Source organism: Dendrobates tinctorius, unplaced genomic scaffold (assembly GCF_039654945.1).
Source record: "Dendrobates tinctorius isolate UK_male_01 unplaced genomic scaffold, ASM3965494v1 ptg000022l, whole genome shotgun sequence".
Lineage (NCBI taxonomy): Eukaryota > Metazoa > Chordata > Amphibia > Anura > Dendrobatidae > Dendrobates > Dendrobates tinctorius.
Window position 1 is genome coordinate 18,149,175 of NW_027361690.1, and position 19,163 is coordinate 18,168,337.

A 19,163-nucleotide genomic window follows, 5' to 3' on the forward strand; every position below is an offset into this window, starting at 1 on the left:
AGACTTTGCTTCATTCTTCAAGCAGAAGATTGATAACATCAGAGAAAGCTTTGGCGTACAACCCCCTCAAACCCTCTTCCAAGACCAATTTCTCCACCATAACAGAAGATCAACTTTCTGCTCTACTCTTAAGATCACATCTCGCCACCTGTGCACTTAACCCATCTCTTCAATCTATCACTAACAACTGGTGTTTTCCCCTCATGCATTAAATGCTTCTAACGTATCTAGCTATCGCTCCATATCATTTCTCCCCTATGCCTCAAAACTACTGGAACAAGTCCATTTTGAACTGTCCTCCCACCTCTCCTCCTCCTCCTTCTTCAACAGCTTACAATCTGGCTTCCAACCGCATCACTCCACTGAAATTGCCCTAACTAAAGTCACCAATGACTTACTAGCAGCCAAAGCTAAGCGACACTACTCTGTCCTCTGCCTTTGACACAGTGGACCATTCCCTCTCATCTCTTGACATCACAGACTTGGCCCTATCTTGGATCTCGTCCTTCCTAACAGACCGGACATTCAGCGTCTCCCACTCACACACCTCCTCCTCTCCTTGATCCCTATCTGTCGGAGTCCCGCAAGGTTCAGTGCTAGGGCCCCTGCTCTTCTCCATTTACACCTTCGGCCTGGGACAGCTCATAGAATCTCACGCCTTTCAGTATCACCTCTATGCTCATGCCACACAGCTCTACCTGTCTGAACCAGATATCACCTTCCTACTAACCAGAATCCCATAATGTCTGTCCACTATTTCATAATTCTTCTCCGCTAGATTTCTAAAACTTAATATGGACAAAACAGAATTCATCATCTTTCCCCCATCTCACTCGACTCCCCCAACAGACCTATCCATTACAGTAAATGGCTACTCACTCTCCCCAGTCCCACAAGCTCACTGCCTTGGGATAATCCTGGACTCTGATCTCTCTGTCAAACCACATATCCAAGCCCTTTCCACTTCCTGCCAACTCAAAAATATTTAAATTAAAAACAAAACCTGATGCGTTTCTGGAACTCCAGTGCCCTTAGTCATAGGATACATGATAATGCTAAAGAACAAAACCTACGAGCGTGATGGTAATCGAAGGATAATTGAATTGGAAATTACGTGGTGTGTGGACCAATGTGCAGTTAGGTGTGCTAAATTGTCAGCTTTAAGCAAAAACAGGTGCTCAGAGAATGCACAAAATAATGTAACAAAATTAATGTATTCTGATTTGAAAATATTATTTGCATTTAATATTAAAAAATTTTTGACTATTAATTTTAATATTAAAAAATTTTTGACTATTAATTTCAATAAACATAAAAAGATAGTTTTTATGGTTTATACCATTTGGATACTTGGTATTCAAATGGGGAATCCAGAAGGCTTCCTGCAACATGAGTTTTTTTTGCTAGTTCCCCCCTCTATTAGGTTTAATGATCCTTTCAACCCAAAAAAAACAAAAACTAGAAAGATTACTCTGATGTAGTAAGGTGAGCTCTTTCCCAGAGCCTGAATATGAACTATTTTTACTCTTTATATAAGCATTGTGCTCTGCAATATTTTTATTTAATTTTCTTGTAGTGCAACCTATGTATCTTATCTTGCAGCTATTACATTCTATACAGTAAATCAAGTGATCGGTGTCGCAATTAATAAATGAATTGATGATTTGTGAGGAACATTGGGGAAGAGTAAAGCCTTTTTTCTTATTTTGGGTATATTCACACACATTGCTTCGATCTCCTGCACATCTCAAAAAGCCTTTACTGGACAGCCATGTGGTGGAATTTCATGCTGAGGAGAAGAGGATTCTTTACTGTTAGGGCAGTGAGAATCTGGAATTCCTTGCCTGAGGAGGTGGTGATGGCGAACTCAGTGGAGGGTTCAAGAGAGGCCTGGATGTCTTCCTAGAGCGTAACAATATTGTATCTTACAGTTATTACAGTCAGTGTTAGTCTGGTGTTTGGAGGAGTTCAGAGCAGAAAGCTCTGCAGAGCTCCACCTGTGTGAAGCAACACGGGCCAGCGGAGCCAAACAGCCAAGGCAGCTGAATAGCCTGGCATGTTTAGTGACTGTAAACTGGAGGATATGGTTCCCGGCTGTGATCCGGAGGATATTGTGTACTTTGTAAAGATGTGAGTAGAACATTGACATGGCGGTGCAGTCGCCCACAGAAACAGTCAGAGGTGGACTGTCATGTTTAGTGACTGTAATCCAGAAGATTGGGGTATCAGCAGGATAAGGAGTTTGTGCAGGTTGGGGATAGATGGTGATGGTGTAGGAAATCTGAGATGTGAAATGTGCCTTTCTTGTAATCTCTGTAGCCGTGTGTGTGTGGCGTGTACGGAGTGGAGCCGTCTATGCAAGGTGTACGGATTTGAGCCGTATGTGTACTAGGTGTATGGTGCGGAGCCGCCTGTGTGCGGGGTGTGCGGAGCAGAGCCGTGTGTGTACAAGGTGTATGGAGCGGAGCCGCATGTGTACAGCGTGTACGGAGCAGAGCCATGTGTGTATAGGGGGTGTGGAGCAGAGCCGTGTGTGTATAGGGGGTATCAGGTGCAGTAATAGGGACACATACGGCAGCAGCGGCTCAGTATTGGGGTATCAGGTGCAGTAGTACGGACACATATGGCAGCAGTGGCTCAGTATTGGGGTATCGGGTGCAGTAATAGGGACACATACGGCAGCAGCGGCTCAGTACTGGGGTATCAGGTGCAGTAGTAGGGACACATACGGCAGCAGTGGCTCAGTATTGGGGTATCAGGTGCAGTAATAGGGACACATACGGCAGCAGTGGCTCAGTATTGGGGTATCAGGTGCAGTAATAGGGACACATACGGCAGCAGCGGCTCAGCATTGGGGTATCAGGTGCAGTAAAAGGGACACATACGGCAGCAGAGGCTCAGCATTGGGGTATCAGGTGCAGTAATAGGGACACATACGGCAGCAGAGGCTCAGCATTGGGGTATCAGGTGCAGTAATAGGGACACATACGGCAGCAGTGGCTCAGCATTGGGGTATCAGGTGCAGTAATAGGGACACATACAGCAGTAGTGGCTCAGCATTGGGGTATCAGGTGCAGTAATAGGGACAAATACGGCAGCAGAGGCTCAGCATTGGGGTATCAGGTGCAGTAATAGGGACACATATGGCAGCAGTGGCTCAGCATTGGGGTATCAGGTGCAGTAATAGGGACACATATGGCAGCAGTGGCTCAGCATTGGGGTATCAGGTGCAGTAATAGGGACACATACGGCAGTAGTGGCTCAGCATTGGGGTATCAGGTGCAGTAATAGGGACAAATATGGCAGTAGTGGCTCAGCATTGGGGTATCGGGTGCAGTAATAGGGACACATACGGCAGCAGTGGCTCAGTATTGGGGTATCGGGTGCAGTAATAGGGACACATACGGCAGCAGTGCCTCAGTATTGGGGTATCGGGTGCAGTAATAGGGACACATACTGCAGCAGCGGCTCAGTATTGGGGTATCGGGTGCAGTAATAGGGACACATACGGCAGCAGTGGCTCAGCATTGGGGTATCAGGTGCAGTAATAGGGACACATATGGCAGCAGCGGCTCAGCATTGGGATATCAGGTGCAGTAATAGGGACACATACTGCAGCAGCGACTCAGTATTGGGGTATCAGGTGCAGTAATAGGGACACATACGGCAGCAGCGGCTCAGTATTGGGGTATCAGGTGCAGTAATAAGGACACATACGGCAGCAGCGGCTCAGCATTGGGGTATCGGGTGCAGTAATAGGGACACATACGGCAGCAGCGGCTCAGCATTGGGGTATCGGGTGCAGTAATAGGGACACATACAGCAGCTCAGCATTGTGGTATCAGGTGCAGTAATAGGGACACATACAGCAGCAGCAGCTCAGCATTGGGGTATCGGGTGCAGTAATAGGGACACATACAGCAGCAGCAGCTCAGCATTGGGGTATCGGGTGCAGTAATAGGGACACATACAGCAGCAGCGGCTCAGCATTGGGGTATCGGGTGCAGTAATAGGGACACATACAGCAGCAGCGGCTCAGCATTGGGGTATCAGGTGCAGTAATAGGGACACATACAGCAGCAGCGGCTCAGCATTGGGGTATCGGGTGCAGTAATAGGGACACATACAGCAGCAGCAGCTCAGCATTGGGGTATCGGGTGCAGTAATAGGGACACATACAGCAGCAGCAGCTCAGCATTGGGGTATCGGGTGCAGTAATAGGGACACATACAGCAGCAGCAGCTCAGCATTGGGGTATCGGGTGCAGTAATAGGGACACATACAGCAGCAGCAGCTCAGCATTGGGGTATCGGGTGCAGTAATAGGGACACATACAGCAGCAGCAGCTCAGCATTGGGGTATCGGGTGCAGTAATAGGGACACATACAGCAGCAGCAGCTCAGCATTGGGGTATCGGGTGCAGTAATAGGGACACATACAGCAGCAGCAGCTCAGCATTGCGGTATCGGGTGCAGTAATAGGGACACATACAGCAGCAGCAGCTCAGCATTGGGGTATCGGGTGCAGTAATAGGGACACATACGGCAGCAGCAGCTCAGCATTGGGGTATCGGGTGCAGTAATAGGGACACATACGGCAGCAGCAGCTCAGCATTGGGGTATCGGGTGCAGTAATAGGGACACATACGGCAGCAGCAGCTCAGCATTGGGGTATCGGGTGCAGTAATAGGGACACATACGGCAGCAGCAGCTCAGCATTGGGGTATCGGGTGCAGTAATAGGGACACATACGGCAGCAGCAGCTCAGCATTGGGGTATCGGGTGCAGTATTAGGGACACATACAGCAGCAGCAGCTCAGCATTGGGGTATCGGGTGCAGTAATAGGGACACATACCCCAATGCTGAGCTGCTGCTGCTGTATGTGTCCCTATTACTGCACCCGATACCCCAATGCTGAGCTGCTGCTGCTGTATCGGGTGCAGTAATAGGGACACATACGGCAGCAGCAGCTCAGCATTGGGGTATCGGGTGCAGTAATAGGGACACATACGGCAGCAGCAGCTCAGCATTGGGGTATCGGGTGCAGTAATAGGGACACATACAGCAGCAGCAGCTCAGCATTGGGGTATCGGGTGCAGTAATAGGGACACATACAGCAGCAGCAGCTCAGCATTGGGGTATCGGGTGCAGTAATAGGGACACATACAGCAGCAGCAGCTCAGCATTGGGGTATCGGGTGCAGTAATAGGGACACATACAGCAGCAGCAGCTCAGCATTGCGGTATCGGGTGCAGTAATAGGGACACATACAGCAGCAGCAGCTCAGCATTGGGGTATCGGGTGCAGTAATAGGGACACATACAGCAGCAGTGGCTCAGCATTGGGGTATCAGGTGCAGTAATAGGGACACATACAGCAGCAGCAGCTCAGCATTGGGGTATCGGGTGCAGTAATAGTGACACATACGGCAGCAGAGGCTCAGTATTGGGGTATCAGGTGCAGTAATAGGGACACATACAGCAGCAGCGGCTCAGCATTGGGGTATCGGGTGCAGTAATAGGGACACATACAGCAGCAGCAGCTCAGCATTGGGGTATCGGGTGCAGTAATAGGGACACATACAGCAGCAGCAGCTCAGCATTGGGGTATCGGGTGCAGTAATAGGGACACATGCAGCAGCAGCAGCTCAGCATTGGGGTATCGGGTGCAGTAATAGGGACACATACAGCAGCAGCAGCTCAGCATTGGGGTATCAGGTGCAGTAATAGGGACACATACAGCAGCAGCAGCTCAGCATTGGGGTATCGGGTGCAGTAATAGTGACACATACGGCAGCAGAGGCTCAGTATTGGGGTATCAGGTGCAGTAATAGGGACACATACAGCAGCAGCAGCTCAGCATTGGGGTATCGGGTGCAGTAATAGGGACACATACAGCAGCAGCGGCTCAGCATTGGGGTATCAGGTGCAGTAATAGGGACACATACGGCAGCAGAGGCTCAGTATTGGGGTATCAGGTGCAGTAATAGGGACACATACAGCAGCAGCGGCTCAGCATTGGGGTATCAGGTGCAGTAATAGGGACACATACAGCAGCAGCAGCTCAGCATTGGGGTATCGGGTGCAGTAATAGGGACACATACAGAAGCAGCGGCTCAGCATTGGGGTATCAGCAGGATGAGTGGTTTGTGCAGGTTGGGGATACATGGTGATGGGGATTGAATATGAGAAGTGAAACGTGTCTTTGTTGTATTCTCTGTAGCAGAGCCGTGGCTGGAGGAGTTGTCATGTCGGTCTGGGCCAGATGGAAAAGACGTGAAAAGTGACCGATTCCATCAGAAAGAACGTCAGCGGTAAGACACCAACTATTACTGTGCAGTAATCACATATGTTTTGTAGGACTGGTATTTACCACGGACCATATTGCGGTAATATCCATGTTCGTCTTTATATAGGGATTATTTTCAGTAACAGCGCAGTCATCTCCTACATCCACTATTAGGGTGCGCCACCGAGTTGTAATCAAAGTTACCTAGTTAGGGGCTCACTCAGAAGTTTCGCCCCCCCCGAACCGAAACCCTCGCTACGCCTCTGGGGCGCTCCTGCGTGCACTGTCCCCAGACCAGCACTTCCCTCAGCACCGGTGCAGGCAGGAGACAGCACAGAGTACAGTACAGCAGTGTGTGCTCGGCGGACATGGCCTCCTGACACCAGCCCCCGGTAACATCTTCTCCTCACCCTGTGACTGAGCATCATCTGGCCCCACTTTGTTCTCTGTCTCCCCTTAGGGATTCCTTCATGTCCCGCATCAGTCAGACGCTGCATGTAACCCCAGGGAGGGCTAATTGGCGCATGAGGACGGACTCCCTGCCTCACATGATAGAGATTAGCGTGACTGGCCTCCTCCACAGTCCATGGCACTCAGGGAAGTTATCCACTAGTGAGAACATGGAGCCGGCCGCGGGGACAGGAGGACGGAGGAGCAGGGAAGCCGGCAGGACCACACTGGCGGCATTTACCTTCATGTTACTTCTATGGGCGGCCATATACCTGCTGTATCGGGCGGCACAGGAAGTGAGCGTACAGCGCCGTGTGAGGAGAGCTGCAGGTGAGCGTGCGGCGCCGTGTGAGGAGAGCTGCCGGTGAGCGTGCGGCGCCGTGTGAGGAGAGCGGCAGGTGAGCGTGCGGCGCCGTGTGAGGAGAGCTGCAGGTGAGCGTGCGGCGCCGTGTGAGGAGAGCTGCAGGTGAGCGTGCGGCGCCGTGTGAGGAGAGCTGCAGGTGAGCGTGCGGCGCCGTGTGAGGAGAGCGGCAGGTGAGCGTGCGGCGCCTTGTGAGGAGAGCTGCAGGTGAGCGTGCGGCGCCGTGTGAGGAGAGCTGCCGGTGAGCGTGCGGCGCCGTGTGAGGAGAGCTGCAGGTGAGCGTGCGGCGCCGTGTGAGGAGAGCGGCAGGTGAGCGTGCGGCGCCGTGTGAGGAGAGCTGCAGGTGAGCGTGCGGCGCCGTGTGAGGAGAGCTGCAGGTGAGCGTGCGGCGCCGTGTGAGGAGAGCGGCAGGTGAGCGTGCGGCGCCTTGTGAGGAGAGCTGCAGGTGAGCGTGCGGCGCCGTGTGAGGAGAGCTGCCGGTGAGCGTGCGGCGCCGTGTGAGGAGAGCTGCCGGTGAGCGTGCGGCGCCGTGTGAGGAGAGCTGCCGGTGAGCGTGCGGCGCCGTGTGAGGAGAGCGGCAGGTGAGCGTGCGGCGCCGTGTGAGGAGAGCGGCAGGTGAGCGTGCGGCGCCGTGTGAGGAGAGCTGCCGGTGAGCGTGCGGCGCCGTGTGAGGAGAGCGGCAGGTGAGCGTGCGGCGCCGTGTGAGGAGAGCGGCAGGTGAGCGTGCGGCGCCGTGTGAGGAGAGCTGCAGGTGAGCGTGCGGCGCCTTGTGAGGAGAGCTGCAGGTGAGCGTGCGGCGCCGTGTGAGGAGAGCTGCCGGTGAGCGTGCGGCGCCGTGTGAGGAGAGCTGCCGGTGAGCGTGCGGCGCCGTGTGAGGAGAGCTGCCGGTGAGCGTGCGGCGCCGTGTGAGGAGAGCGGCAGGTGAGCGTGCGGCGCCGTGTGAGGAGAGCGGCAGGTGAGCGTGCGGCGCCGTGTGAGGAGAGCGGCAGGTGAGCGTGCGGCGCCGTGTGAGGAGAGCGGCAGGTGAGCGTGCGGCGCCGTGTGAGGAGAGCGGCAGGTGAGCGTGCGGCGCCGTGTGAGGAGAGCTGCAGGTGAGCGTGCGGCGCCTTGTGAGGAGAGCTGCAGGTGAGCGTGCGGCGCCGTGTGAGGAGAGCGGCAGGTGGGCGTACAGCGCGGTGTGCAGAGTGCTGCAAGTGAGTGTACAACACCATTTGAGGAGTGCCACAGGTGGGTGTGAGGAGTGCCACAGGTGGGTGTACAGCAAAGTATGAGCGTACAGCGATGTGGGAGGAGTGCTGCAGGTGAGTATGTCATGGGAGGGAGTGCTGCCTGTGCTCAGAACTGCACAGTGTACACTGTCTGTATACTGTATATATTACCATAGTTTGTGCCGTAGTGAATTAGTTGCAGCTCATTTATTTCTCTTCAGTTGAACAGAATAAGTGATGTGGGCATTTTATAATGCGGCATTTCTGGAAACATCCCAGGGCTGATTCATTAAACTTCCGTTGCCCACGCCAGTTTTAATGAAGGGCTTGATGGAGTATGATGCTCCAAATTCATTCACAAAACACTAGCACATTTTATGACTGCCCAAACTCCACCCACTTTGGCGGAGCTGCTTCAAGCTAGCGTGAAAACACTAAGGCTATGTGCACACAGTGCGTATTCTGCTGTGGAATTTTCCGCGCAGATTTTACTAAATCCGCAGGTCAAATGACCTGCATTTCTCCTGCAGATTTAGTGCATTTCTCCTGCAGATTTAGTGCATTTTTTGTGCAGTTTTCCACCAGCGGATTTCTAGAATGGAACAGGTGGAAAAGTGCAGTAAAACCGCACAAAAGAAGTGACATGCTGCTTCTTTCATTCCGCAGCAAATCTGCGCGGAAAAAAATGCAGCATGTGTACTGCGGATTTTGTTTTCCATAGCCTTTAATGCTACTGTACATCACATGCAGTTCTGCTGCGAATCCGCACCGTGTGCACATAGCTTAATAGTTGCAAAGGTTTTGTGCAACTTCTCAAAATTTTGTGACTTTTCAAAGTGTTTTATGTCAGTTTTCCGGTGAGAACACTGTGATGAATCGCCACCCTTCATCTTAGACTTCATTCACACATCCGTGTTTGAATACGTACGGTGTCGTGTAATTTCCCCTCGAATTGGTGCCCCTGCAATGTCATCACGAGGGCCTGATTGTTGCCATGCAGTGGCGTAACTATATAGGCCCTGGTGCGAATTTTCAAATGGGCCCCCCTATTCATTACGCACACTATAGTTTTGTTGCAATGCTGTATAGTCTGACCTAATACTGCCCTGTAATTGCTGAGAAAAATGATTTTATAACTTACATGTCCCTATGCTAATTAGGGTGATGTCTTTGGAAGTGCAGACACTCTGGTCGTTCATGTCCTCCCTTGCTCAAATTCCAAGTGCACTCCCTGCGTTTGAAATCGGTGTGCTGTTTCTTCCTGGTATGACGCTGCAGTGCGTCATTTCCGATCCTGTGCAGTGTGGGGGTGCATTGGGTGTACTGGTTGGCTCCAGAGCACTACACCCAATACTCCCCTACAATGCACCAGGGCTGTGGAGTCGGAGTCGTGGAGTCGGAGTCGGTGCTCATTTTGGTGGAGTCGGAGTTGGAGTCGGTATAAAATGGACCGACTCCGACTCCTAAAATATATAATAAATTGGGTACAGTAGTTCAATGCAGGATGTGCTGAATATTTTTTCATAGGAGTTTGGGAAAGTTATGAAATGTCCTATAAATGGCTGTTATATTCCTGATCTAAGGCTACATTCACACACAGCGTTTTTCCTGTGTATTTTGAGGATACGTTTTTCAGCTGCAAAAGTTGATCATCTTTTTAAAAAACTGCATCACCTGAAAGGTTTTTGAGCTCATAGATAATGTTTTCAATAGCAAAAGCAGATTAGAAATCTGCTCTATCTATCCATTTATCCATATCTGTCTATCCATATCGTATCTGTACCAAAAAGAATGAAAACCGGGTAGTACACCAATATATATTCTGTTCTATCTAAATATCTTGATTATTGGATCATAAAAATGATTAAATGTCTGAGGTTCACATTGTACTACAATAAATTTTTCACTTAAATATAAGCAATATGTGTGGGAGTCGGAGTCGGCGTTGGAGTCGGAGTCGGTGTAAGGGAAATTGAGGAGTCGGAGTCACAGGTTTGGCTTACCGACTCCACAGCCCTGCAATGCACAATACCGGAAATTACGCAGACGCGCATCATACCAGGAAGAAACTGCACACAGATATCAAACGCCTGGAGTGCGCTTAGAATTGGAGCGAGGGAGTACATGAACGCCAGAGCTGGGCACAGAGGAGTATCTAGATTTTCTAGCACCCGGGGCACAAATTCAGTTTGTCGCCCCCCTCCCTTCCCCAGCACACATGCAATTGGCAGCCTTAGTCATGTACCAACGAGCTGCTCTCCCTCTAAGGCCGGGGTCACACTGCGTTAATGCAGTCCATTTGACGGATTGCGTTACACCGCAGCATAACGCGATGTAACGTAATCCGTTAACGCTGCCATTAACTCCCATTAGGAGCACATCGCTAGTGCATGCCATAAATCTGCATGGGCAATCGATGTGCCGTCATTCTGTGATGGTCCGTCACTGCTAGCGCAGATGAAGCATCTGCGCTAGCGGGCTCACATAACGCGATCGCGTTAGGCCTCTTTCACACTTCCGTTGACGGCGGTCAGCTGAAATCCGCCAAAGGTGAAAAAAACTGATCCGTCGCCGTTCAGTGATGTACGGATGACAGCGGACCACGGATCCGTGGAAGGTGGAAAGCGGCGTCATTTAAAGTGACCGCAGCCTTCATCATTGCGATCTCGCGGGCTTCAATCCATTGCCGCGATATCGCGGGTTTCAATCCATCGCCACGATATCGCGGGCTTCCATGAGATCTTCAGTGATCGAGATCGCCGCGATCTCGCGGGTTTACATGATCGAGATCGGCCATGTCGCGGGCTTCTATGAGATCGGGCTTCCATGTTCCGAGTTCATAAGTCTATGGGGGAAAATAATGGATCCGTTTTTTTTAAAAATTGGCGGATTTTGACTGACAGGAAAAAACGGAAGTGTGAAACAGGCCTTATGTGAGTAGCGTTAATGCAGTCTGTCAACGCTATGCGTTGAACGGACTTTATTAACGCTATGTGAACCTGGCCTATTGCTCTCAATGATCAGTGAAAAACTGAGAGAAGCAGGAAGAGAAGCTTGTTGTCACAAGACCATAAGTATGAAAATATCACATGAGTGAAGTGTTCATGCCATGAGTCGACTACTGGAACCTGCAGAGCTGAATCCTGACATTGCAGGCTTCTGAATTCTCACAACGAATGCACTGCACAGTTTTGTGACTCTCCCTTGCCGATGGACAGTCATGTCAGCACAAGTATTTGATTTGGATACTTCTGGCCACATTCCGACTACACTGTGTTCCAAATTATTATGCAAATGATATTTTTCTATGATTTTTCTAAATAGTCGGTACAAATGACAGTGAGTCTAATAAAAGTCATCACCTGTTAGAATATGCATCAAATTTTATTGCCGAAACCTCCCAATGATAACAGTATAATCTCCAAAATGAATAAAAACTCAAATTGCACTGTTCCAAATTATTAGGCACAGTAGAATTTCTAAACATTTGATGTGTTTTAAAGAACTGAAAATGTTCATTTGTGGAATTTGCAGCATTAGGAGGTCACATTCACTGAACAAAAAAGCTATTTAACTCCAAAACATCCTAACAGGCCAAGTTACATGTTAACATGGGAACCCATCTTTGATATCACCTTCACAATTCTCAGGATTGAGAGTCCTCAGTAGTTGATACCTTTTAATGGCTAACTGAAAAGATGGTAATACATTGCAAGCTTTCGAGACTACTCAGGTCTCTTCATCAGGCTAGACTAATACAAAATCTGAAGTCACATATTTATGCACAATACAGCCTAGAAAAAATGCAATAGATAAGACAAGTGACGTGAAGCAGAACTATCAATATGGGAGAGGGAGAAACATAAATATAAACATTGGACCAGTTCATAGATAAGGAGTCTGGATGTTTTATGGTCCTCTGATTGGGGTCTAGTTCTGTGTTGCCCTGCAACACAGAACCTTGCAGGGCAACACAGAACTAGACCCCAATCAGAGGACCATAAAACATCCAGACTCCTTATCTATGAACTGGTCCAATGTTTATATTTATGTTTCTCCCTCTCCCATATTGATAGTTCTGCTTCACGTCACTTGTCTTATCTATTGCATTTTTTCTAGGCTGTATTGTGCATAAATATGTGACTTCAGATTTTGTATTAGTCTAGCCTGATGAAGAGACCTGAGTAGTCTCGAAAGCTTGCAATGTATTACCATCTTTTCAGTTAGCCATTAAAAGGTATCAACTACTGAGGACTCTCAATCCTGAATATTTTTCTATCTACTGGCTAACACGGTACAAAGATATACATCTTTCCTGCTTCACAATTCTTGCATCCATTGAACTTGTGAGTTTTTGGAGAGTTTCTGCTTGTATTTCTTTGCATGAAGTCAGAATAGCCTCCCAGAGCTGCTGTTTTGATATGAACTGCCTCCCACCCTCATAGATCTTTTGCTTGATGATACTCCAAAGGTTCTCTATAGGGTTGAGGTCAGGGGAAGATGGTGGCCACACCATGAGTTTATCTCCTGTTATGCCTATAGCAGTCAATGACTCAGAGGTATTCTTTGCAGCATGAGATGGTGCATTGTCATGCATGAAGATGATTTTGCTCCTGAAGGCACGTTTCTGCTTTTTATACCATGGAAGACAGCTGTCAGTCAGAAACTCGATATACTTTGCAGAGGTCATTTTCACACCTTCAGGGACCTTAAAGAGCCCTACCAGCTGTTTCCCCATGATTCCGGCCCAAAACATGACTCCTCCACCTCCTTGCTGACGCCATCCACCAACCATCCACTACTCCATCCATCTGGACCATCCAGGGTTGCTCGACACTCATCAGTAAACAAGAGTGTATGAAAATTAGTCTTCATGTATGTCTGGGCCCACTGCTACCATTTCTGCTTGTGAACACTGTTTAGGGGTGGCTGAATAGTAGGTTTATGCACCACAGCAAGCCTTTGGCTACTTTCACACATCCGTTTTTTTAAATCCGGCATGATGCGGCGAAATTTGTGTAAACCGGATCCGGAATTGGATCCGGTTTTTTCACATAGAATGTAATGATCGCCGCATCATGCCGGATGGACATGCGGCGCCTCCGGGTTTTGCCGGATACGGCAAACATGCGCCGTCCGGCGTCTGCAAAAAACGTTGGCTGCAACGTTTTTTTGCCGGACCGGCTTTTTCAACTGCGCATGCCCGGACACTATGAGTTTTAACCCCACAAGTGCCCGGCGCGCATCTCTCTCTCTCTCCCCCTCCCCTTCTCTCTCTCTCTCTCTCTCTCTCTCTCTCTCTCTCTCTCTCTCTCTCTCTCTCTCTCTCTCTCTCTCTCTCTCTCTCTCTCTCTCCATACGCTCCATACCTTTCTTTGGCTGGCTCTCTCGTCCCCCTCTGTCTCTGTGTGCTCTCTCGTCCCCCTCTGTCTCTGTGTGCTCTCTCGTCCCCCGCTGTCTCTCTGTCTGCTCTCTCGTCCCCCGCTGTCTCTCTGGCTGCTCTCTCGTCCCCCGCTGTCTCTCTGGCTGCTCTCTCGTCCCCCGCTGTCTCTCTGGCTGCTCTCTCGTCCCCCGCTGTCTCTCTGGCTGCTCTCTCGTCCCCCGCTGTCTCTCTGGCTGCTCTCTCGTCCCCCGCTGTCTCTCTGGCTGCTCTCTCGTCCCCCGCTGTCTCTCTGGCTGCTCTCTCGTCCCCCGCTGTCTCTCTGGCTGCTCTCTCGCCTCCCGATCTCTCTCCGGCTGGCTCTCTCGACCCCCGGTGCTGCGGCTCCTTTAAATGTCCTCCAAGCCGCATCAGGGGCCGCATGTACATCCGGTGTCACCGCTGCAGGCCGGATCCGGTGGCCCGGCTATTCGCCGCAGGCCGCCGGACCCCTGACACCGGATGTCTGAAAGAGGCCTTTAAAGGATCCTACACCTTGAGGTTCGAGGGACTCCAGAGGCACCAGCAGCTTTAAATATCAGTTTGCTGGCTTATAATGGCTTTTTAGCAGCCGCTCTCTTGATCCGATGAACTTGCCTGGCAGAAACCTTCCTCATTCTGCCTTTATCAGCACAAACATGTCTGTGCTCAGAATCAGCCACAAATCTCTTAACAGTACGATGATCACGTTTAAATTTTTGGGAAATATCTAATGTTTTCATCTCTTGACCACGGCATTGCACTATTTGATGCTTTTCAGAAGCAGAGAGATCCTTTTTCTTTCCTAAATTCCTTGAAACCTGTGCTCTGCTTAATAATGTGGAACATCATTCTTAAGTAGTTTTCCTTTAATTGAGCTCACCTGGTAAACTAATTATCACAGGCATTTGAGATTGATTTCAGTGATCCAAAGAGCCCTGATACACAATACCATCTATGAGTTTATTTGAAAAACAAAAAATTGCATCTTTATGACACTTAAAAATCCAATTTGCATAATAATTTGGAACACAGTGTAGACGTGGCTGGCCTCGCTCAGTTAATTTACATTGAGCAAGGCCACACATCTAGTCAGCATATGACTGCATGTATGTAAATCACCAACATCAGAGAATCCTGACAGCGTGCAGTGAGCACTGTAGGAATTCAGAAGTGTGCAGTCACACAGAATGACTGCAGACTCATCACAAGCCTTGACAACCCCTTAACGACCGCCGATACGCCTTTAACGGCGGTAATTGAGTGTACTAAAACTACAGTGCCGTTAATTCACGGCGCTGTGGAGAAAGTACATAGCGCCCTCCAGTGTCAGATTTTCTCCGGGGTCTCGGCTGCCAAGGGTAGCCGAGACCCCAGAGAACATGAATCGGTCGGTTTTTACCGACCCCGCTTTTGCGATCGCCGTTATTAACCCTATAACGGCGACCGCAAAAAAAAAAGAAGCCGCGTTTATGCATTAAATTTCTCTTTCCTCTGATGTGATCGCACATCAGAGGAGAGAGAAATAGGGTCCCCGATCCCCCCTCCGGTACCTCTCCGTGGTCCTCACTTCCCTCCCAGTGTTCCCTCGTCCTGCTGGCGTCCTCCGATGGGCGCCGCCATCTTGAAAATGGCGGGCGCATGCGCAGCGCGCCCGCCGGGAATCTGGCAGATTCCATTCATTATTTTGATCACTATGATAAACGATCATAGTAACATAGTTATTAAGGTTGAAGGGAGACTTTAAGTCCATCTAGTTCAACCCATAGCCTATCCTAACTTGCCCTAACATGTTGATCCAGAGGAAGGCAAAAAAAACCCATGTGGCAAACAGTAAGCTTCACATTGGGGAAAAAAATTCCTTCCCGACTCCACATACGGCAATCAGACTAGCTCCCTGGATCAACGCAATATTAAGGAAACTAGTGTATATACCCTGTAATATTATACTTTTCAAGAAAGGCATCCAGTCCCTTCTTAAATTTTAGTAGGGAATCACTCATTACAACATCATATGGCAGAGAGTTCCATAGTCTCACTGCTCTTACAGTAAAGAATCCGCGTCTGTGAGTATGCTTAAACCTTCTTTCCTCCAGACGTAGAGGATGCCCCCTTGTCCCCGTCACAGGTCTAAGAGTAAAAAGATCATTAGAAAGGTCTTGGTATTGTCCCCGCATATATTTATACATTGTAATAAGATCACCCCTAAGCCTTCGATTCTCCAAACTAAATAACCCCAAGTGTAATAACCTGTCTTGGTATTGCAGACCCCCTAGTTCCCTAATAACCTTGGTCGCTCTTCTCTGCACCCGCTCCAGTTCAGCCATGTCTTTCTTATACACCGGAGACCAGAACTGTACACAGTATTCTAAGTGTGGTCGCACTAGTGACTTATATAGAGGTAAAATTATGTTCTCCTTATGAGTATCTATGCCTCTTTTAATGCATCCCATTATTTTATTTGCCTTTGCAGCAGCTGCCTGACACTGGCCGCTAAATGTGAGTTTGTCGTCCACCCATACACCCAGGTCTTTTTCAGTGACTGTTTTGCCCAGTGTTTTACAATTAAGCACATAATTATACATCTTGTTTGTTCTACCCAAGTGCATGACCTTACACTTATCCCCATTAAAGCTCATTTGCCATTTATCAGCCCAAGCTTCTAGTTTACATAAATCCTCCTGTAATATAAAATTGTCCTCCTCTGTATTGATTACCCTGCAGAGTTTTGTGTCATCTGCAAATATTGAAATTCTTCTCTCTAAGCCCCCTACAAGGTCATTAATAAATATGTTAAAAAGAAGCGGGCCCAAAACTGACCCCTGTGGTACCCCACTGCTAACCGTGACCCAGTCTCAGTGTGCTCCATTAATAACCACCCTTTGTTTCTTATCCCTGAGCCAGCTCTTAACCCACCTACACATATTTTCCCCTATCCCCATTGTTCTCATTTTATGTATCAACCTTTTGTGTGGCACCGTATCAAAAGCTTTTGAAAAGTCCATGTACACCACGTCCACTGCATTCCCTTGGTCCAGTCCGGAACTTACTTCTTCATAAAAGCTTATCAGATTAGTCTGACAGGAACGGTCCCTTGTAAACCCATGTTGATATTGGGTCATAAGGTTACTCTTCTCTAGATACTCCAGTATAGTATCTCTTAGAAAACCTTCCAGGATTTTACCCACAGTTGAGGTTAAACTTACTGGCCTATAATTTCCAAGTTCAGTTTTTGTCCCCTTTTTGAATATAGTGATCAAAATAGAAAAATAGTACATAACCCCCCCCCCCTGTTTATCACCCCCATATATAGGCAAACATAATGAAATAAAGAAAATATTTTTTTTTCAGTTTTCCGTTAGGGTTGGGCTAGGGCTAGGGTTAGGGCTCGGGTTAGGGTTAGGGCGAATTAGGGTTAGGATTAGGGTTGGGATTAGGGTTAGGGGTGTGTTGGGGTTAGGGTTGTAGCAAGAATTGAGGGGTTTCCACTATTTACCAACTTTGGGGGTCTAAAAATTGGGGTCTAAAAAATCTTTTGTGGAAATAAAAAAGACTTTTTATTTTCACGGCTCTGCGTTTATAAACTTCTGTGAAGCACTTGAAGGTTCAAAGTGCTCAAGACACATCTAGATAAGTTCCTTAATGGGTCTAGTTTCCAAAATGGGGTCACTTGTTGGGGGTTTCCACTGTTTAGGCCCATCAGGGGTTCTGTAAACGCAACATGGTGCCCGCAGACCATTCCATCAAAGTCTGCATTCCAAAATGGCACTCCTTTCCTTCCAAGCTCTCCCATGCGCCCAAACAGTGGTTCCCCCCCACATATGGGGTATCGGCGTACTCAGGACAAATCGCACAATAACTGTGGGGGTATGATTTCTCCTGTTACCCTTGTAAAAATAAAAATTTGGGGGCGAAAAGATCTTTTTTGTGGAAAAAAATGGATTTCTTATTTTCACGGCTCTACATTATAAACTTCTGTGAAGCACTTGAAGGTTCAGAGTGCTCACCACACATCTAGATAAGTTTCTTAATGGGTCTAGTTTCCAAAATGGGGTCACTTGTTGGAGTTTTCTACTGTTTAGGCACATTAAGGGCTTTCCGAACGCAACATGGCATCCGATCTCAATTCCAGCCAATTCTGCGTTGAAGAAGTCAAGCGGCGCTCCATCCCTTGCGAGCTCTGCCGTGTGCTGAAAAAGTGGTTTACCCCCACATATGGGGTATCGGCGTATTCAGGAGAAATTGTACAACAAATTTTGTGGTTGATTTTCTCTTTTAACACTTGTGAAAATAAAAAAAAAATTGGTTCTGAAGTAAAATTTTTGCAAAAAAAAGTTAAATGTAATTTTTTCCTTCCACATTGCTTTAGTTCCTGTGAAGCACTTAAAGGGTTAATAAACTTCTTGAATTTGGTTTTGAGCACCTTGAGAGGTCTAGTTTTTAGAATGGTGCCACTTTTGGGTATTTTCTGTCATGTACACCCCTCAAAATGACTTTAAATATGATGTGGTCCCTAAAAAAAATTAGTTTTGTAAATTTTGTTGTAAAAATGAGAAATCGCTGGTCAACTTTTAACCCTTATAACTTCCTAACAAAAAAAAATTTTGCTTCCAAAATTGTACTGATGTAAAGTAGACATGTGGGAAATGTTATTTATTAAGACATTTGTGTGACACATCTCTCTGATTTAAGGGCATAAAAATTTAAAGTTTTAAAATTGCAAAATTTTCGCCATATTTCCGTTTTTTTTTATAAATAAACACAAGACTTATCAAAGAAATTTTATCACTAACATGAAGTACAATATGTCACGAAAAAACATTATCAGAATCAGTGGGATCCTTTAAAGCGTTCCAGAGTTATAACCTCATAAAGGGACAGTGGTCAGAATTGTAAAAAATGGCCTGGTCATTAAGCTGCAAACTGGCTCTGTCGCTAAGGGGTTAATGCTCCTAACATAAATAAAAACAAGAGAATTAGTCAGTATCACAAATAAGGCCTGTTTCACACTTCAGTTTTTTGTGTCAGTTAAAATCCGCCAAAAAGGCGGAAAGCGGATCCGTTCCTAACTGCTGTGAACGGATGCCACCGGATCTGTTTTTTTTGACGGATCCGCTGAGTGAAGAATTTTAAAGGAACCGCTGCCCGGGAAGGAGAGAGAGAGAGAGAATTTTTTCTCTGTCCGCCATAAATGATTTCAGGGTTAAATTTCTTCCTGACTTCATTCCTCCGGGCATGCGCTGTATAAAAATGCGGATCCTGCAGTACAAAAAACGTTACATGGTCCGTCCAGGCATCTCGGCGGACGCTAAAAAATTGACGGATCCGCAAAAAACGGATCCAACGGATGGCGATCCGTCAAAATCCGCCGGTAATGCAAGTCAATGGGGAAAAAACGGATCCGCCAAAAAAAATGGCGGATCCGTTTTTTGGCAAAAACGGCGGATTTTGACGGTCA

General features: G+C 48.1%; 1 protein-coding gene across 1 annotated transcript in view; it reads left to right on the forward strand.

Annotated features, from left to right (window-relative positions):
• Positions 1 to 6,686: 6,686 nt before the first annotated feature.
• The window catches only part of SLC24A5 (solute carrier family 24 member 5), a 96,620-nt gene continuing 84,143 nt past the window's right edge, over positions 6,687 to 19,163 (forward strand). The window contains exon 1 of the mRNA XM_073568452.1: positions 6,687 to 7,068. Coding sequence (XP_073424553.1) covers positions 6,759 to 7,068 — 310 coding nt within the window. The 5' untranslated portion in view covers positions 6,687 to 6,758. The remainder of the gene's footprint in view (positions 7,069 to 19,163) is intronic.